The 22,294-nt window shown below is 42.4% G+C and overlaps 1 protein-coding gene across 9 annotated transcripts in view; it reads right to left on the bottom strand.

Moving 5' to 3' along the window:
- tst (superkiller complex helicase subunit twister) overlaps positions 1 to 22,294 on the bottom strand; it is a 220,426-nt gene that overhangs the window by 25,893 nt on the left and 172,239 nt on the right. For all 9 annotated transcript variants that reach the window (XR_012887328.1, XM_075879179.1, XM_075879182.1 and 6 more), the window contains 3 exons: positions 18,204 to 18,533; positions 8,172 to 8,312; positions 2,554 to 2,755 (listed from right to left, as the gene is read on the bottom strand). Coding sequence is in view for 8 of the 9 variants with exons in the window: in XM_075879179.1 (XP_075735294.1) it covers positions 2,555 to 2,755; positions 8,172 to 8,312; positions 18,204 to 18,533 (672 nt within the window). In the remaining variant the exon portion in view is untranslated. The remainder of the gene's footprint in view (positions 1 to 2,553; positions 2,756 to 8,171; positions 8,313 to 18,203; positions 18,534 to 22,294) is intronic.

A 22,294-nucleotide genomic window follows, 5' to 3' on the forward strand; every position in this document is an offset into this window, starting at 1 on the left:
TTGTGTTTTCTCTTTCTGAATGAACTATGAGTTTGTACAAATCAGTAATAATAATAATAATAATAATGTAGATGGGCTTGCTACGTATAATTTTCGGGCACATTCCATGATTTGCCGAGAAAAGAGAAAGCAATTTTTAGCTGACCTTGATAGTTTATTGTGAATTCCAGGCCGCGTGCTGCACTATAATATTTGGCTGGCGTGTTGTCGGGAGCCTCTACTACCGATCGGCAGCGTTTTCTGACCATGCTCAAAAAGTGCTGCAGGGCCCCTTTAAGAATATGTAATGCTGCATAAGCAGCCAGAACCACCTAAAGAGCAGCACAACCACAGAGCACAGGAGGAGAGGAATGAAGACTCTTGTCGTGCACCCTGCAATCTTGTCTCTCTGTGACTTCGACAATATTTGTGAAACAGATGAAAACAGAAATGTCAGAGACAGGCCAAGCAGCCATTAAGTGCATCATACTGATGATGATGATGTCTTCAGGTGATTAGATGAGCACTCGCGCTTACTTCGAAACCATACTAAAACACGTTATAGGAAATGTTAGCCACTCATACTTCGTCAGAGGTACCTAGGTGCACATGCAGAATTATTGGGCACCACAAAAATCTTGAGTTCAAAACTTTGGTGACAGCAGTCGTTCAAGTGTTGCAGGTTTTATCTGAATGAAAAATGCAGCACACTTCCTGAAGTGCCTCTTTAAGAGTCTCTTGGCTAGAAAGAGAGAATAAACATTTATTAATAACAAATGCACACTGAGTCTTCCTTGGGTGGGGCCCTCAGTCCAGGGCTCGATTGCCTTGCGCGACCATGCGAGCCCGCTAGACCAGCTGCTGCTGTTTCTGCCGGCGTAAGCTGAGCAGTGCAGACTCCCAAGAGGAAGGGGTGGGGTTGCGAATGGGAGGAACGCCCTGTGGAGCAGAGCATTCCCTCGTGGAGTGGAACACTGTCGGTGTTCCACAGAAAGGGCAGTAGGTAGAGAGATTGATGAAAGCGATTTAGCATATAGAGGCAAGGAAATGAATTGGCCTGTAGTTGCCGCAAAGCGACAACATCTGCTCTGTTAAGTGAGGGATGAGGGGGAGGATACGTATAACGGTTCTGTCGGTAGTACTCCAGCGTAGCGTTGTAGTTTAGTGGCTCTGTCGATGCGTCATCTGGATTTGACAGCTCTTCCAATGGTGGCCGGCCAATCAGCTCTCGGGCAACTACATGAACGCGTTCATTACCATGCAGAGTGGAGTGTCCAGGAGTCCAGAGGATACACACAGGACGTAATGCAGACGGTGAGACAGAAGAGAGGATATAGTGTGTATGTGAAGCCACAAGTCCTTGAGCGAAAGCACGGCAAGCAGCCTGTGAATATGTTACAACAGTGACAGGGGAGTCATGTGACAGGGTCGTAGCGTGAACAATTGCCAGAGCGAGAGCTCCCTCCTCTGCCAAACCACTGTCTGTAGTGCGAAGTGTGGCAGACTCCACAAGGGCGTCTGTGTCGTCTATCATGGCTAAACACATGGCTTATTTCTCTGGGTAGCTTGCCGCATCAGTGTAAAGGACTTGTAAGTCGGTCGTACCATCACCAAAGACGCGTGTCATAGCCTGAACTCGGGCACGTCGACGACCGACGTGGCGGGAGGGATTCATATTGCGTGGAATCAGAGGAACTTTGATGAGTGCGCGGACAGACAGTAGAAGCAAGTTTATGTCGCGGTATCTATGCGGGTTTTTTGGGAATCGGGTAGCCAAGACGAAACAGGATGACGAAGCCCTGACGGGTCTGCCTGAACCGTTGGAGCTGAGGGCCTCGATGAGTTCGGTTACAGTGTTGTGGACACCTAGTTAAGGAGACGTTGTGTAGATGTGTGGGGAGGCAAGCCGAGAGCTGCCTTCACAGCTGTCCGTAGAAGGATGTCCATCTTTTTGATTTGAGCTAGCGTGAGATTGTGAAAAGGAAGATTATAGGTGAGCCGACTAACTAGGAGTGCTTGTACTAAGCGGAGGACATCCTTCTCACAGAGGCCTCTTCTTCGATTGGTGATGCCTTGGATCATGTGTGTAATTTGAGTCATCTGCTGAATCAGAAGGTGTGTAGTGTGCGAGGCCTTGCCGTCGGATGAAGAAAGAGGTCTAAAATGCGAATTCGTGGTACCAGAGGGATAGGATGGCCATCAAGAAACAGCGAAATGTCAGGAGAATCAGCGGTTTTGCGGCGCCGCTTGTATACCAATAACAACTCCGACTTTTTCACTGAGCACGTAAGGCTGCCGGCAGCAGCATAGTCTCTTGGCTAATTGTGAGAATGGACAAGATGATTGAAAAGGCTATCGCAATAATCAAAAAGAATACAATAAATCTTACTTCAGTTTCTTTATTTTTGTAATGCTGCCATACTTTCAGAATTTACAATATGACACAGTGAAGGTGCAGAGAGAAATGTAGGAGTCAGAAATTGATTCCAACACAATACTAGAATGAGCTTAGCCTAAGAAAGGCAAATATCAACACTCACTATATCTGATTATAACATTGGTAGTTGCCCCTACCTTACTGCAAGTAGAGGCTGGCTGCAAAAACAATGTCTCGTCGGATCAGGCGAGAAGCTTCTTCCATCTTGGTGCGAAGTTCAGGATTTCCAACAATTCCTGCAGCTGTCTTGACATCTTTGAGAAGCTCATCCAAGCGCTGAATGCATCTGACTATTATGCCTTCCTGAACTTCTGTGAGCTCCATGATGTGCGCAAAGTGCTAAATTATAGGGTAAAATAAAAACAATAATTAAAGCAGCATTAGCTAAACTTGATAAATGAAAGAAAATTCAACGTTCAATTCTATCTACATGACAGAGTGCCCGAACCTAAAAAAAGTTTGACAAAGTGAGAAAAAGAGACAGAAATGAAGGGATGAAAGAGTGAAGATATCAGGCAAAGAAAAGTTGTAAAACAGTATTACCACCAAACTCCCAGTAGGAGTCCTAGCTATCGCTGATGAACCACGCTTAAGTTGAACACATCTCCTGCCAGCAAATTTCATGGCCTTACAATTCCATGAAATTCTTCAACACTTCCAACTACAGTCAAAGGGGTCTGAAAATTTGTTCGAATTAAAAAAAGTTCAAATTAATGAAAGCTAAATTAATAGAGAGCTAAATTAATGGAGGGCTCACCATGCGGTGGCGCATATGCATTGAGCTAAGACACGAGGGGGAAGTTTTAGAAGACTTATAATTATTCACAAATCACAGGGCATCTGTCAATAATTGAAGTAATCGGTAATGCGTGTCTGCACGCGTTTGCCTTGAAGTGAGTCAATCAATTTCGCACACAACTTGCAAAGCATTTCTACTTCGGCTTCAGCACTCTCCTGGCAAGAGAAGTTGTGCGAGGCAATGTCAACGCCGACACCCACTAACGACAATGACTACATAGACTGCGTCTCTGCACTACCCTCTGTGCCATAGCCGGAGCGTGGCCAGCACATGATGACAAACGAGGAGCGTCTCCTCACCGAGAGAAGCAGATGGCATTTGAGAAAGAACCAACACTCTGCGGCCGCTTTTTTTTTTTTTTGCTCCCTTCGCGAGCGTTGTTGAAAGAAAAATGGTCTATGTGGCAGGGACAGGAAAGGGGGAAGCGTGGCACCGGCGTGTGAGAGAAAGCCAACACTCCGCGACAGCTTTCTTTTTTCCCTCTCTCTCTTCACGCACGACGTTGAAAGGAGAAAGGTCATTATGTGCCAGAAACGGAAAAGGGAAAAGCGTGGCACAGGCGCGTCACAGATTGGCATTTGAGAGAGAGCAAACATTCCGCTGCAGCCTTTTCTTTCCTTTTCTTTTCCTTCGCGCACAGCGTTGAGGTGTCGAAGGTGCCGCAGCGGGATTGGGGGTGGTGCTGAGAGCATTTTCGAAGCGCGGTATGTTCAAATTAATCGTCACAAGTTTTTGGGCGTTCGAATTACAGGGCATTTTCACCCATTGAAATACACATAGGTTTGATGGGACATCAGCATGAGTTTGAATTAACCGGAAGTTTGAATTAAGCATGTACGAAGTAATGAGTTTCGATTGTATATTTCTATTTCCTTGATACCCATTCTGTAATTTCCAACAAATAATCGGTAATCAATTTCATGCTTTACATGAGCTACCCAACTACTCTTTTTCCCTATACTAAAGTGTAGATACAAGCTTTCAGTTAGCTGAAAAATGACAGGTAACACAGCTATTCAGCAAGTTTTTGATCATTTCGCACTGTTTCATTCACAGATATCATTTCTTCTTTTTCAAAAGAACAGTAAAGAAAATAAACAAATTTTCTTGTCTTCATAAGCTACCTTTTCACAATATGAAAAGTACCACCCTCCCCCCTTGCCATGTAAAAATGCTTGGTAAGCAAGACAATGTAGATGGCCATGCCACCTTGAAGTTCTAACACAAACTTGCTTCAACATCACACAATTTTACAGCATTGACTAGGGCTTATGTTTAGGACTTATATTTTATGTGACGCAGTTAGCCATTAGTAGCCATGCCAGATTTTTCACTTTGAGCCTAGCATTACGAGGTGGAACAATGTCTTCATGTAAACGGAGCATAGTAGTCCATATATTGCGTGTTTAGCAGGCACGCTAAGTACACCGGCGTGTAAAGGCTAGCTCATGGTCTCTTAACAGAAGAAAAATGAGTACTTCTTTCTCTGAGAGGGCCAGAGACTCAACGCTCCAAGTTTCAGGAAATTTGTTGAACCGTTGGAACCAAAACACAGAAAAGCATGTTGAAATCCATGAAATCATGCCGACATTTATGTACAAGGATAGCGCTGCGATATTTAAACAAAAAAAAACTAAGGCCTTTAAAAAAAACAATCATAAAACTAAAGGAAAGAATTGTTGTCTCCATTTTTTGGTGACAGCTGCTGCTTTCCACTTGGTTGTTAGAATAAACAAAAATTTTAAAGTTGAAAAACAAAAGGAATAAACGAGAAATCTGACCTTCCTTTGCTCCTGTACTTAAGTACACATAGTAGTAGTGAAATCTATGACAATAATAATTTATCCATTTAAGGTGATTTAATGTTTCACCTCAATGTCCCTTTAGCCTCTTTAAATATTGCATGCTCTTGCTTTATCTCTAATTATTGGTTTTTGCTTTTTATTTGAGCAGTGTATCCAGTCTGGTTTGCTGACAAAGAAAGGTAACAAAGACGACAAAGAAGGGTAACAAAGAGAACACATACAGCACTGTACTTTCAACAAAACATTTGTTTTGCAGATTTACACCTTTTCATATATACTGAAAATCTTGACAAAAGAAAAATTCATGTATCCACGAATTTTTCTCATATCACTAATGTATCTCAGCAATGTTGTTTAGCAACATGAACAATTTTTCCCAAAAGACTGCCGATGAACAGCTTATGCAGTTTAGAGCGGCATATGCTATTGCTGCAGCCCTGATACACTCTCTTGTGAGACTTGACTAGCTCCTAGAGACAGTCGTCCAACAATTGGTGCAGGAGGGTTCACAGTTGCACTGTGCACTACTCGACGGCTGGTGCTACCCATGATTATACCGGACTTTCACAACAAACCAGCAGATACCAAGCATTACGGGAATCAATTTTATGTGAAGCAACTAGCCACTAGTAGCCATGCCAGATTTTTCGCTTTGAGCCAAGCATTACGAGGTGAAAAAACGTCTTCATATAAATAGAGCATAGCAGTTCACATATTGCGTGTTTAGCAGGCACACTGAGTACACTGGTGTTTAAAAGCTAGCTCATGGTCCAATGTAACATCAATACTCACGTCAGAGCAGAGACATAAGTGTTATCGCCATGAAGTGCATGCTACTGAGCGAAAACGTGCGTATAATATGTAGCAGTTGTAGCTGGATTCGGGCTATGCTTTAGAAACCATAGATTTGTTATGTTTGTTGGAATGACATAAAAGCGGGTCGCCAACACTGCTACCACAACGAGGCGTTATTCGGACGTGATGCTTGTATAGAGTCTTCTTCTGAAGAAGTTTGAAGCACTCGCATGGCTGGTAGAAACTTGACTACCATGCAGAATGCTTGAGTTTGATCAAGGCTCAAGCCATCATTTTCATTCTTTGTTTCCATCGTGACATTTAACCAACTGCTGACATTTGATACTATAGCACTAAGAACTCCAAAGTCTGGGTTGATATACCGTAAAATTTCGAGTGACCGCCCCCAGTACGGTGAAGACTAATCCAACCATCTCTGAGGGGACGCGCTTGCTCGATCCTGAACCAAAATTCAAGATGACGGAAGGAGCGCCACCAAAAATTAAAAAATTCCCATCCATTTTTCAAATGAAATGCTTCATTTACTTGCTTTTTTATTCCCCCTTATGACTTTCAAACTTATCAAACATTTTAACTTGATGGTCAAATTTAGATATTTGAACACCTTACTATTACAGGGCGGTCATACTGAACTTTTCATATCATGAAAAAGAGCCTTGAAAGCCTGCTGTTCTTTTGACAGTTTACGCATAAGAAAAAAATTTAAAGCAACTACTCCTCTATGTTGAGCGCAAAAGTTGAGTCCGTGCACTCGGCCTGCAGAGACCTACGATTTTCTGGTAGTACATCGCCAACACCAGACAGCCTGGTGTGCAGCACAAGCAGCATTCTATGAACCATTTAGTGAATTAGATATGCCACACTTAGTGAATGATATGTCAACACTTCTACCGAAACGGCTGCGCAAGCCTGGGATACGAAGCAACAGGACATCTTGCCAGGACGATTTTTTTCGGAGCTTTCGGAGGGAAGGGGGGGGGGGCCTTGCTCACTCATTGGTGCTTATTCCAGATCTCCAAAAAAAGGGAGGGGGCGCCTGCTCGGCATTTTACAGTAGACTGTGAATCACCTGTCGTGCATACCAGCACACCATGGGTCAGGGTATGCGGGTATCTGACTGGTGGAAAGGATTTAATGACCTACATGACAGGGAAGACGCATTATTCATGTAATGACCTGTGAATCATGTTGATCATATATTTATGTCCTGCTTTGCCACGTTCGTATGTACAAAGCTCAGGAGATGAGCACGAGAGCGCCAAGACATAGGCGGAGCTAGCTGGGTCTTCTCTTATGCCGAAAAATAAATAAAACACAGCTATATATATAACAGTAATACTGTAAAGCCTCCTATTATGCCGACAAATAAATCAAATGCAGCTATATATAAAACAGTAATACTGTAAGGCCAAAATTAGTTACAACAACTCTCACAGGCTTCCCGTTTCTGTTATATGTAATCCCTATTTCAAAGAAAAAGACACGCGTCTGCTTTTTGAGGATAAGTTACTGAAAATTTAAACTATGTTTGCTTTGTTAAGCCATTGTAATTAAGTGATTTGTTTTAAATTTATGACTATGCATCACTCAAGCCAAGGAACATAATAATGCAGTTGCAAGGTCAACTGCTAAGATATTTTTTTTCCTTGCTATGCATGCAGCACTACCATACTTACTGTAAAGCCATGTGCACAGTATTCACTCAAAAATAGGTTGACCCCTGCATGTTCATTAAGCTTATTAAAAATAAAAAAGCAAGAAAAGCAATTATGAACATTAGCCAGCCTATATCTTTTCAGAATATTAAAAATTTCCCAAATGATGAATACATCTTTAGTGACTGCCATCGGTTGAGACATCCACTGTGATCTCTAAACTTTTTATTAGTTTTCTTGATGTTATTTCTTCTTTTATTTACTTTGTGTGCATTTACCAAAAATATAACATGCAAAACCTATTGATTATTTATATGTAGGGTTTAACGTCTCAAAACCACCATATGATTATAAGAGACACCGCAGTGGAGGGCTCCGAAAATTTCGGCCACCTGGGGTTCTTTAACCTGCTCACAAACCTGAGCACATGGGCCTACAACCTTTTCGCCTCCATTGAAAATGCAGCTGCCACAGCCGAGATTCGATCCTGCGAACTGTGGGTCAGCAGCCTAGTACCTTAGCCACTAGACCACAGCGACGGGGCGTGTAGCAAGCTCTAACCTAGGAAAATTGCTAAGGCCAACACTGAAATGTGCTACACAAAATTGTGTAGGGGGTGTGATTGCAAGGAAAAAATTACTCATCAACCACACTTTTAATGGAAGTCAACCAGTACCCACCATGCCTCTAGCCCAGTGGTACACTACGTTGCAGAGACCAAAGCTGAACTGCTCTACAAATTGTTGAGCAGGTTCATCAAAGCCGCTTTCTCGCTGCACATGACCAATCTTGCGAGCCACCTCCACGAATTTTTCCACTGCCTGAAACAAGGAAAAACCGCACATTGCATGCTCAAAAAGCAGATAAAACAGTGCCAAAATTCAATTATCATTAGACTATGAATGAATGAATGAATTAATGAACTTTATTTAAAGTCCGGCAGTTTTCACTGGGCAAGGTAGGGGAAGAGGGGATGAACCCCCTTCCCTTTCCATTCTCCGTCGATTATGATGGTGGTGCCTCAGGTGACCGCTCGAAGTAACAATGAAAATTATTTTAGCAGTGTAACACTGATGTTAAAGACTATTTTATAGATGTGTTTCAGTGCCGCCAAATGGGCTGGTAACCATGCTTTATTCATTCACTAAATGAACAGTGCTACGGTGGATGTATACTCATCAAAGCGGTCGGGTCGGTGCATTCAACATTCGGTACCTTATCTATTCACACCACAATATAGTACAAAATAAGAAAACAGCCCAAGATGGAGGCTCCCATGTGCCTTAGAGAAAATCATCTGTAGCAGGCACAAACTCACGTGTGTGTGTGTGTGTGTGTGTGTGTGTGTGTGTGTGTGTGTGTGTGTGTGCGTGTGCGTGTGTGTGTGTGTGTGTTTTAGATGTGAAAGCAGAGAAAAATGGGCTGCAATACAGGTGGTTAACCCAATATCATTAAGTTGATATTAAATAACATAAAAATGAAGCAAAAAATAAATAATCAAAGGCATTATGAGCATGCACAATTACCAGTGTACAAAGAATGTCTGCAAAAAAAATTGAGAATATATAGGGTATCCAGTACTTTTGACATGGATAAAGCCTACATAAACTTTTTTTATGCACATCAAGATGGAATGACTATGAGACATGTCCCGTAACATCACAATATGATGGAGAAAAGAATATCAGCTACAAACAGTTTGTTAGGTTTAGAAAATCACGTGTTAGAAAATCACAAAGAGTACTCATTGCATGTCTCTGGTTGTCAGAGTGCATTCACAGTCCAGTTGTTTTGCTCAGAGTAACATGTTATCTATCGAGTAAGCTCATATGATCATGGTGTTGAATATGCTGCTCTTTGTGTTGAGGACACTATGATGCATTGTAATTATCAGTATTTGCACAGTGAAAACATTTTTCACTCGATGGGGCAGTGAAAGTGAGGAGTACCTAATTGTAAGCTCGGCTCTATGGTCATGCACAGCCAGTGAGCCTTATTAAAATGTGGCACGCAACTGCCATGCCATCTATTATATAAGTTAGGCTTATCAGTAAGTTACACAGTCATTTAAACTACGAGAGGTCATTTCATAAGCCAGAAAACACAGACTAAAAATGTTGTGTAATAGAGCGTTAAAGCTCTCATACCAGCTTGCTGTTACATCATGAAATGTCCATCAGTACAGAAGTATTACAGTGAATTTAAGGAGAACCAAATACTAACTAAGCAAACTTGTAGATTTCCAGGCTAAAAATGGCTTAAGATAGGATCAAGTAAGATCACATTTTAAAAAACTCATCATATCATAATGACATACCAGTGCTCAGATATCAGTGAGAAATAAAGAAGAGGTATGTCAGGCTTTCACTTTCCTCGGTATTAACAAACGTTCTCCTGCGAAATAAGTAAAAATGAGTAGTTTTAAAGAGACTGACAAGCATACTATGGTAACAATTTTCTTAAACACGGCATAAAGCTTACTGCTCAGAGTGTCTGTTTTGCTGTTGTTTTCCTTTTACTAGAGCTGTGCGAATAGCGAAATTTTGGGTAGAAATTGCAGAGGGAGCGAATTGAATCGAATATTTTTCCAATAGTTGTGAAATACTTGTTTCATAGTTTTCAAATACTTCGATGTGAAATTACAAAAAAAAAAAGTTGCAGAGGATACCTAAGCACATTCTAAAAAGAAAGGAACATGGGGGTGTTTCATTTTGCTAGGTTGGTGAAGTTTCGTTTTTCAAAGGAAGCATCTTCAAGAACACACGAATTACATATTGTCACTTTGCTTCCTCTTAATGCCTTGATTTGTGATCCATGAATACTGACGATTGTCTAGTCTTGCTCACACAAGACTCATAGACCAACACTGAAATGATTTGCTTGAGCGAGTGTTTGTGCTTCAAAATGTTGTTTGTTGTATGCCTTTTTCTATAGCACAGTTGCTCTGCAAAGTCTTCAGTTTCTGAATTAGTATCAGCATAGCAAGGCAAGAGATTACTCCTTGGCCTGCCAAACAACAGTTCATACGACAATCTTCCTGTTGTGAGGAGTTTTGAAGATCTGCATGACATGAATAAAGAGTCAAGATCTACTTTCCAATCTGCTGACTTGTGTGAACATGCTTTTTCAAAGTTCTAATGAATCACTCAGCTTCCCCATTGGCTTTAGGCCAGAAAGGTGTGATCCAATTGTGCCGAAATTCCAACTCTTTTGAGAATGTGGCAAACTGCTGCCTTGAAATGGTGGTTCATTGTCACTCTACCAGTGCAGGGATTCTAAACTGGTAAAATATCTGCCACAGGCTAGGAAGCACATTTCTTGAACTTGGGAGTGTACAACTTTTGCCAATTTGTATCATTGGAAGTCATCTATCACCACTATAGCGTATTTTCCATTTAGAGAGGGAGCACAAAAGTCAACTGACATTTCCTCCCAAGGGACGCTAGGTGGCTTTGCGATGATTAATTAGTGGTTCTTGCTTTGTTTGGGGAACAGCTGCTAGACATGGTATGTAGCCTTTAATCACAGTGTGCATGAGAGATTGTCTATGCAAGAAAACCCCACCTTTTTTTTAACATTTGTTTGGTTTTGACAATTTCTTGGTAACTTGTTGGCAAGCATCACTGCTTTCTTTTGTAATGTAGTGAGAAGAACTAAGCGTGTCCCACGAAGAACAATGCCCTCAGGCATCATAGTTACGTTTTTATGAATGCAAAAGACTTCAGTTCAGTTGAGATCTAACTGTTGGGTATGGGGTGCTGTATGGCATTGATCAGTTACTGTGGCCAATGATCTGCTTTAGTTGCATCAGCAACCTCTTGAGCTGAAAAGGGCTTCAGAGTGCTGTATCGCTGGATGAAGTTTATGTACTGATCTGGTACCTGCAGGACAATGTGGGTAACACACTGTTGTCTCAGGAACCGGATGCCTGGAAAGATAATCGGAAGGGTTGCTAGCCAACGATCCACGAAAATCCGGTAAACATTCAAATTATAGCCAAACCTCCACGTCTGGAGCCGGTTATACGTCGGTCCACGCCCGGTGCCGGAGCCAGTCAGGGACAATCTGGGGCTATTGCATTTCGATTGTTCTTTATATTCGTTTAGTTTTCTGTCTGGAACATCCAAAGGATATCTACAAAGGATTTCATGTGAACGCGATAATTTGGACATCAGATGGACACCCACGAGACATCCCAAAAAGCAAAACCTTAAAGACTTTTCGAAACAGCTACAAACAGTTAGATATGTCTTGGTCTAAGAGAAGACCTAAAACAGACATTTTCAAAAGGGAAGAGTAACGCCTAAATGTGCTCGCTTGCAGTTTATTTATATTTTTTAACAACTTCAACATAGCCTGATCTGCAAAACAAGTTCATAATGTGTACTTCAAGACATTGTTTAGGCACTATAGAGAGCCAGATTTCAACGTCCACATCAAAAATGCCAAAATGTCATGTCAAAAGAGCATTGACCGTCAGTTTTACTAACAAATGACACAATTACTAAGAACCTCTCCAAAATAATTGACCTGACACTGCAAGCAAGTTCCCACTTTTTTAACCTGAACATGTGAGCACCAACCGCCAACTCATTAATTCACTATTCCCAGTCTCCCGTTGTCCCTATCCAAGAACAGCCTATGAGACCACAGCTGAAGAATGTTAACAGCGTGCATGCATGTATTGTCGTTGTATAAGTTCGCCACTGTGCTCAGTTAATAGGGCTTTCATAGACTGGGGCGGTCAACACTAGCGCGCGTTCAGGTTAAAAAAATGGATTGCTGTACGTGCATATGGCATATTCTTTTCAAGACAAAGCACTTGTATAATGATGTTTGCAGCAACAAGATAGCGCAACTGCGACTGATACAATAATGGGTGTGACACATGAGAAAAACGCAGGAGGTGCTCACTGGCGCGCACGCCAGCTCGCACCAGCTTCGGGCGATCCGTGGCTTCGGATTAAGCGGTGGCGCAGTACAATGTCACGCATGTTGGAACTTGCACGACCGTGTTTTTTATTCAGCGGCTGTGAAACTTGTCCCCCCACCGCAATGATGTGCGGTGGCTCGATTGGTAGGCCGGCGGTCATCCCCTGGCATGTTCAGCTTTCCTGTACGGCTTACTGCAGCTGTTATTCGGAGTCAAGTAACAGTCCACATTCTGTTTTTGCCATATTTTGCATCAGTGTTTCATGAAACAAGTTCTACTGTGTGTTTTTGTCGATGCTTCCTTTCAATTCAATAGGCGGATCTGCTTGCCACTTTCGTTGCCGACATATGATGCATCTGATACGTCACCCGTTTGGATAACGTACTTCTTTAGGCAAGTCCAATTAAGTGCCCCAGGTTTTTATCATTTCATTACAGTAACATTTTGAAATTGTAATTAAAACGGTAAGTATGACAGTTGTTTGCTGGCAGTTAAATCTTGGTCAAATGCGTAGCTATAAAACACATGCCGATGCGAATCGTAAGCTAGACTGACTCGACCTATTTTGAATAATCTTGTTCTTCTGCGGGTTACAGCTCACGTTTGTGGGCATGTGCGTGACAGCGACAAGCCGACATACTTGTAGGCAAGCATGCTTACAACTATCCCGGCCAGTCGCCGACGAAGTGCAACATTTCTACCGTATATATACATATCGCGTCTGGGTGCAGTTATAATTGATTGTTATTTATAAAAACATGACAGAATTTTATCAGATCTGTAATTGGAAATCTGTCTTATGCTTTCGAACATGCTTACTTCTTCTTGTATGCAGTTTTTATTCACTGCTGTTTGTGCAAGACATTGGGCCTGAGACCACGCCTGCTAATGCGACCGCCAGTGCACTTTCCTTGACGCTACCCGGAGTACATCATATGGTCGATGATTGATTGATTGATTTGTGGGGTTTAACCACCATTTGATTATGAGAGACGCTGTAGTGGAGGGCTCCGGAAGTTTTGACCACCTGGGGTTCTTTAACGTGCACCGAAATCTGAGTACACGGGCCTACAACATTTCCGCCTCCATCGGAAACGGAGCCGCCACAGCCGGGATTTGATCCCGCAACGTGCGGGTCAGCAGCCGAGTACCTTAGCCACTAGACCACAGTGGCGGGGCTACATCATATGGTCGTCATTGTTCATGAAATTGCATGTGAAAGTTTATATTGTTTTTGAAAGTCATTTAAAGTTTTTAATATAGTAAATATATATTTCTACACTCAGTACTATCTGCCACATTCTTATTTGCTTGATATCTCCGTTGCAGGATACTACGTTGCCAGAAAAGCCAGTCAAGTTGATGCTACCGAAGCATTAAACCTGGCTGGGGCACAGGTAGAATTTTTTTTCGGGAGGAAGGGGGTAGTCATTTTGCACTGTCTATGCCATGGCGAAAAAATATTTCAAGGAGGCACGGGCCAAGTGTGTCAACTCCTGGCTACGCTTCTGTACCAAGGAGGAGTATGTTCATTAAAGGCTCAATCTTATTTGGGTGCTATATTAGAACGTTCGATCGCTCTTGTCATCCGCAATAAATTGAGGCTTGCGTAAACGCAGTGCGTACGCCGCACCCTCCACCAGTCGCGTGGACGAATCTTGTGTTAGAGAATTTTAGTGCCGCTACACTTCCTAATTGTCTGCGTGCGCACGCTGTTGTTTTTTTGTACTCACTGCTCCACCTTTAGAAAATACAAAGGAACACAAGAGCTTAGGTACGTAGGCCGCTTCAGGCCCCAGCACTAAAACTCTCCATTGCGAAGCCTCATATAAGGCAGCGCATAAATGATGAACGTCCGGTCATTTCAGCAAAATTCCCAGATACATCCAATGTACGTACTGAAAGGGCTAACTACAGATCCATCCTGTGTCTGAATATACGGTTTTTGTCACCCATCGGACGTTCGACGGATTAGCAATTTTTTTGCGCATAAAGATCCTACAGACGATCGTAGTGCAGCTGGCGGATTTCTGAAGATCTCCATCGGACGTAAGTATGTCCAAAACTGGAACCGGTGGATATTGTTGCGACTCGCCCTTGCGGCACCGGAGACCCGGGATGAAGACACCGAGGCAGGAAAAAGGGAAACTTGAAGAGAGTTTATTTACATGGTATACATTTTGAGAGCCCTTGTGGCACCGGAGATCTGGTATGAAGACGCCGAAGCAGGAGGAAGGAAGACTTGAAGAGAGTTTATTTACATGGTATACCTTTCGAGGGCTTCCTCAAAGGTGCTTGGAGGCTCATTCTATAGAGTACTTTCTCCCCACATTCCTATATCGGGAAATGGGTCCGGATCGCGCTGTCCAATAACAGGTCCTACAGTCTTTCCTAGCGTAATCATGCCGGCACCGCCCTCAACATACACACATACACAACAAAAACACGTATATGGTCCCAGCAATACTGCCTCCTCCGGCAAAGCTTGCTTCTAGCGAGCGGGGTGCTCGGGTTGACCACCCATGCTTTGTCGGACGGCGGTCATGAGCTCAGTGTCTCCGAGGGCCAATGCCTAAACATCTGGTGTTGATTTGAGCATCGGCGGCCCATCAGTCAGAGACGCACAGCGCGGTGGTCCAACTTTCGTCTTCGGCGGAAATGTGGTGTTGTGGCCTTGCCTCCCAGTAGATGAAAGCCAGCCGGGCGTCTTCACGCTCCTTCTTATCTTCACAAAGCGAAGTGGCTGCTTTTCTATGATCCCGGCGCCCGCGTAAAGGGGGAGGGCTCGTCGAACGCTACAATGTCCACCGAATTCTTGTGGCTTATTGGGTACTTCCTGCAGTGTGTTGTACCTTAAACATGTACTATTGAATGCATAAAGTAAGGCACTCAATGAGGACAGATGATGATGATCGTAGATTTCCCAATACGCTGACTAAATACTTGTAGTCCGTCAGCGAGAAGATGTTGACACCACAAAGATATAGACAGAAGCGTTCTAATGCCTATACAGCCGCAAACACCTCATGATTCCTTTAGAAATAGTGGCTTTCATTGGGAGTGGGTGCTATAGCCGATTAAGCTATAACTCTAATATGTCCCCATCATGGTGTGCGAGTATGGTATCCAGTCCATGTGGACTTGCGTCTATCACCAGTTCTTTATGTAGGCTTGGATGGGTCAAAGTAGGCAAGAGTGAAGGCATCAGACATGACTTGCTTTAGGCTTTCTAGAGTATTTTGCAGTTATTTTGTCCACTCCCATGCACCATCCTTCAATGTGAGTTCACGCAGAGCCTGTGCAAGGTCGGCAAGGTTTCTCGAAAATCTGCCAGAATACAGTTGATCTTTCCAAGCAGACTCTTCACTTCTTGTGGTGCCTTCAGCATTTTAATTTGTAGGAATGCTGCTATTTTTGGGGGATCAGGACAAATTCCATCAGCTGAAAAAGTAAGTCCAAAATAACTCGACGATAATCAAAGTCACATTTCTTTTCATTAAGTGTCCATCCAACTTCTTAGAGTCTCTACAGGACAGCTTTTAGGGAAGTGTCGTGTTCCTGTTTTGTTTGCCTCGTCACAAGCATCGTCACAAACATCGTCACAAACATCGTCACAAGCATTGAGAACATTCAGAATACCTTTGAGTACTTGACAAATAGTGCTTTGAAAAATTTGAGCTGCACTGCTGATGCCTAAATTTAGGCATTTGTATCGAAAGAAGCCAACATGTGCTGAAAATGTCGTGAGCTGCCTAGAGAGTGCATTGAGTTCCAGCTGATGATTTCCTTTCTTCAAGCCAAGATTTGAGAATTCTGTTACTCTATTTAAAGCAACAATCATGTCATCCACTGTCAGGCATCAATGTCGCTCCTGTTGGATAGCAGTATTGATAATACACATGTCAATACAGATTCCAATTTCAACAGGCTGATGCAGTTTAAGTGCATTTACCACAAGGGACACCCAAGGTTTAGGTCCGATGGCTGGCTCAATGATGTCTTCTAACAGGAGGCATTCAAGTTCCTTTTTTGCGGCATGGCATTAGGTAAACAGGATACACCTGTGTGATTGTGCAACAGGTGTGACAGTTTCATCCATAAAAAAAGTGGATGTCGTGGTTTTTTATCTTTCCAACTGTACCAAATAACTTGAGGAATGATTCCACGACTGACTTGTCATTTGGTTGCGGATGAACTTGGTATGTGATCTGGACAAGTCCCAAGTTGAGTACCACTGTGAAGCTCAAAAGTTCATTGTAGAATATTTTACAGCACTACGGGTTAGAGACGTACAGAGAAGAAACACAGTGCTGACTTACAACTGAAATTTATTTGAAAAAGGAAAGAACGTATATAGGAAACAATGACTCATCAAAAACTGTGCACATGTGCACATGTGTTACAACACAACATGATTCATGGCTTGTCCAACAAGTAGTTATATTCTTCATCTTGAAGAGTGATAGATGGATGATGTATGTGCTTGTTAATGGATCTAATTAAAAATGTTTCGGCTACCTGACGCGTGTGCTGGTCAACATGTTTATATTTGATAGTTGTTTTCTGTAGCTCTGTCCGTCTCTAACCTGTTGCCCTGTAAAATATTCTATAATGAACATCCATCAACTTGCCCAACTTGCGATTATGCTGAAGCTCAAGAGTGCAGCACAGTTTTAACAAATGACAAAGATGTCTTCTTCAATGCACTTGTCTTTGTATTTCATAGTGACAGCAACTTGGCCTAGAAGTTCTAATGGGAATGTTCCTTAGTACGAAAATACTCTGATGAATGTTGCCTGGAGATTCACATTAAGGCAGTAGCTTTTAAAGTAACTTTCACCAACAATGGACACATTTGCACGTGTGTTGACTTAAAAGTGACTGGCTGACTGGCACACTGTTGATGGTAACAAAGGCTATTGGAGATGAGCTTGCTTAAGGAAAAGTCATAGCAACGAAAGCATACTTGTCACTGCTTGAACCCGACTCAAAAGGAGCCAAAGTGCTCTTTAGTGCTTGAGCACTTCTTACTGTAAACTGCCTGTGAGTTCCTGTTTGGAACACGATCACAGTACACTGCTTGTACATAATTTAACTGCACGACAAAATCGTGCAATGTGGCCGACCTAGTTACATGCATTGCACCTCTTGTCCAAGAAGGACAACTTGAAAAAGTGGCCTTATCGCCCACCTTGATAAGGCCTCTTGCAGCCATCGTGACATTCTGCTGATGAGACACAGATTGTTGAGGTTTATGGGTTGTTCGTGGCAACTTTTGTCAGTGTCTTTAGTGAGTGCTGTGTTGATCATCTTTATGCACTGTGAGCGCCACTGCATTACCATCATTTTTTTCAGTTTCAGATGCATGCTGTTCGACGTCCTCAAAAATTCTTCCTTGCTTAAGTCTGGCAAAGTGAGGGAATGAAGCATTGCATATTTATGAAGGCAAGAAGGTATTGTGTGTGTATGCATGTGTGATGCAACTGCTTGCATAAGAACACACCTGGAACACAATTAGTAGTACCACTACGTTCAAACTTGAAGCTCCTCTGCTGACAAAATACACAGTAATCACACAGTAGTTACTAGTATAAATCACATAACTGAGAGTTCAATCAAAAAAATTTTCACAATCTAGCCCATGCATTCAGACGTTACATAAAACTGGTGCACCTGACTATGAATCATGTATAGCCTAGTCACTACTACTCACTGTTTTTATGAATAGTGGGATGCACTTGACTATCAAGCACGTCTAGGCTAGTCACCACATACTCACTGCCTTCATGGAGAGTGGAATGACGACCTCGTCCTTGCAGCGATGCTCATAGACGAAACAGGAGAACAGACCAGCCACTTCAGCTGCACCAAGGGTGAGCAGCGACTCCTGAAGTAGTAGCTCTGTGAGCATTACTTCATGGCTGGACAGAGAGCGTGCCACACGGCCCTTGAGTGTCAGCGTACCACTTGGCTCTACGTATCCCAGTTTCTCCAGAGCCAAAACATGGCTTCGGTAGTCAGGCATGGAGGCAAGGCTTTCCTCTGAGAGCTGGTGCTGCAGCTTCCGCAGCTCTTCCGACAGTCGCCGCCGCTTCTGTTCCTGTTCAAACTGGCCACGTAGGCATCACCTGTATAGTGCTACTCCCAAATGGCAACACTCACACACACTTGTTATTAAATGTTTTTAATGTGCAAAGCTGTGGTTAAAAAGGGCTATACAAAGTAGCTATGAGCATACAGTTAAGGTTTAACAATCAAGACATACTACGATACTGCCTTTCCTCATATGCATCCTTTAAAAGAACCCTGCAACAGTTTTGGAACACTGTACAGTAATAAACAATATTGGCCATAATACAATGCTATTGTGAGTGAAAAGATTAATGTGAACTAAGAGGCTTGAATCTTTGGGTGACAACTGCTACATTTTCTTGCATGTGTCTAGGATCCTTGGTACTCACAGCATAAAAAAAAAGCATAAGTTTAAAATGAATTGCCTTCTCAAGAGTGTTTAATTCAACTTTTTCTTCTACTCTTTATTTCATAATGACTGTACATCTGCTCTGTGATAAAAAGTTTTTTTTTTTAGTCATTGTGTCCTCTTCACTAATAATGTCCTTGAAAACATAACGCATGCAATAATGTTCCCAAGGCACGTACAGTGCTCGTCAATTTAGACAACAATTTAAGGTACGTCCTTCCATTTCCACCATCTTAAAACTTTGGTCATGCCGGCATAATTTCAAGCCAACATTATCTTTAGCAATCAGATTTGTAGAGACGTAATGTGGTTATTCCAAGCAATTGCACATACCAGCTGTGATGTCACAATTCAATCAGTGAACACTGCACACTGTGCTCTTTTGGCTGGCTGGGTTGCAAAATGTGGTTTGTGTAGTGCTATAGTGGACACTCACTCAGATAGAGCTTGAGGTAGGGAGCTCGAGTATGCTGAGACAAGCAATGTGCCTTTTAAGTAAATTACAGTATTAAACGAAACCTGAAGGAGCTAGGAAAATGTGTTTCCTTTACGAGGGGTTTCGTTACTGAAAGATAAACAGGGGTATAATATTCAAGTACAAAACCAAACATATTAGGGGTAGTTGTTCCATTTAGGCAGCAATTTCATTTAAGAGAGTTTCATTTAATAGGAGTCTACTGTAATTGATTGATTGATTGATATGTGGGGTTTAATGTCCCAAAACCACTACATGATTATGAGAGACGCCGTAGTGGAGGGCTCCGGAAAAGAGTCTACTGTAATTACTTAAAGCAACTCCCTGTCCCTGATTACGAAATCTGATCCATGCATCCAACTTTGAAGATGATGCCAACTATGGTTTCCAGTAAGGTGACATTTTTTTGCACCTTTCAACCCTTGTGCACTGACCTTGCACTTCCACCCCTTTATTCCTTTCAACTTTGCATAATGATGCAGTCAGGACGGGCACATGCCACACTAAAAGGTGCTATGTGAGCACGCATGAACTGGCTGGTGCATTACAGAATTGTCACTCTTTGGCCACATTCAGTAGCTATACTCTTGTTTCACCACTTTGGTTCAGCACTACCAAAGAAACGGGGTGCACGAAAGCCATACGCTTGCACAGTGAAACGTAGTCCTACATACAAGTGCTTTAAAATTAACAGGTTTGGCTATAATTGGCATTTATTTGGTGTTTTATGCCACGTTAATACATGATATGTTGATACATGATATGACCGAGTTGACTGGCGGAACATGGGAGAGGCCTTTGTTTCACAGTGGACGTAGTCAGAATGATAATGATACATGATATGTTTATTCTTCTTCGCTTTTATTTCTTATACATTTAATTATTTGTGTCGGTTACAGACGACAACTTTGGTTACAATTCAACATGGCAGCACCTATGCAGAAGTGACTGCCCACTTCGATTCAGACTTGCTTTTGCTACACGCCCATTATGCCGACAGCAGTAAACAAATGGTGAAATCAGTTATCGATTTGCTTTATCTCCCTCTGGGACTAACGCATCAGGTACGTTTTTTCAAAATTAGCGAGATATGCTGCTTGCTTCGCCACACCTGCTAAGCTTAATGTGCTGAGGCAGTGTTTAGACTGTGTCGTCAGACCAAAAACGCTGCATCTCCAAGTATCGAACATGCAGCCTCGCACAGCATTCCATGCGCGTTGATCCTCCTTAGTTGGAAACAAAAGAGAGAAAAGGAGCATTACAGCGGGAGACACGAAAGAATGTGTCGATAGAGAATAAGACGAGAGCCACAAATAGCGTCAGAAAGAAACAGCCACAGAGCCAAGTTATCCGCCGGCATGATAATCCAGCAATCTTCAGCAGAGCAACAAGCTCATGCTTCTTTAAGTACCCGGTGTAATTGCTTGTTTAGTAGCTTTACTGAAATTTAAAGTTAATAAACTAGCCATAATAACTACAATTTGTTGAGCAGACAATGTGAATACAGTAAGCAGACGACACGGCACAAATGAATACATGTGGAGGGGCTAAACACCCTTCCTATAGGCTGAGGGGCCTGTAGCCTCTACAGTCCTGAAGGCAACTTATTAAACAGAGTATAAATTCATATGTATATATGGGTTATATATATATATGTAGCATGGTACTATGGGTGCGTGGCCTCATGTTTATCTGGAAACAGCCAACTAAGTTTAGGTGTAAATTTGAATGTCTCCACTAACCAGGAGAAATGTTTTTCGGAGCAGAAAACCTGCCGTAGAGAATGCCAGCAATTTCGCAGGAACGGCTCCTAAGGTATGGTGCCTCTCATAGCAGAAGGAAATGCTTGGATTGCAAACATAAAAAGCTGTTCCCTCTGTACATTAAATCTCTCAACCTTATCATTGTCAATCAAAATCCGCAAAAGCTTGCCTGTCAGAGGTGCTGTGCTCAAGAAGTGTGCGAAAAATGAAGGTGAATATGGAGGATGCATCGTAATACTCGTCAGATGGCAGTGTCACACTTTCATTTACCCATAAACGATTGCCATTAATCGCGGTTAAGCTAGGGTCTGAAGGTTTCATGCCCAAGCACACTGAAGCATGCAACTTTAGTGTTATGAGTACAGTAACATAACACCCCAGCTTCATTGTGCATTTGCTCTTAAGAAATCCATGTTCAACTCTCTCAGGTGTTTACAATTCCTTCTGCTCCAGACAGCAGTATCCTCGTAATTATTACTGACTCTAAAGAATAGGACTCTTTGTCTACAATATGCAATGACTTTGTCAGCTAAAACTGGAAATTTCAAAAAACAATTCAGCACTAATAAAAAGATATATTGTTTCCTTGAGTGAGCCTAGTTGAGGCTTGCCCCTGCATGATCTGCATATGTGCCAAAATCTCTACATAACCGTGCATGAAGACAACAAAGAAAAACATTAAGTCAACATGCATTCCTAAAATAGAACTCCCGAAAACCTCAAAGCACTTCCTTTATGATAAAAAAATGGTTCATGGAAGTGGCTATCCTTTTTGAATGGTCTACGTATGCCCAAAGCAATTTAAATAATTTTCCCCCGAGTTAGGACCCATGATTTCATTCACTACCTCTTCCACTGAACACCTGACAGGTGGCATTACGGTTTTCTGCCTTTTAAGATACAAAACCATGGCCAGAAAGCAAACTGACGACATCACAGCAATGCAGCACTTTCTCTTACTTGTAGTTAGACTGTGCTGCAATCGAGCTAAGCCAGCAAATCACCACACATTAACACTACCACTGATATGCAAGTATGCGAGCTAAAATGTGCATGCCAAGTTTATTTACCACCTCATCACTGGCATCAATATTAATAGATAGTGTCTTAAGTATATAGCAGCCACGACATGTTTCTCACTTCCGCTAATG

The sequence above is a fragment of the Rhipicephalus microplus genome, chromosome X, assembly GCF_043290135.1.
Source record: "Rhipicephalus microplus isolate Deutch F79 chromosome X, USDA_Rmic, whole genome shotgun sequence".
Classification (NCBI taxonomy): Eukaryota; Metazoa; Arthropoda; class Arachnida; order Ixodida; family Ixodidae; genus Rhipicephalus; species Rhipicephalus microplus.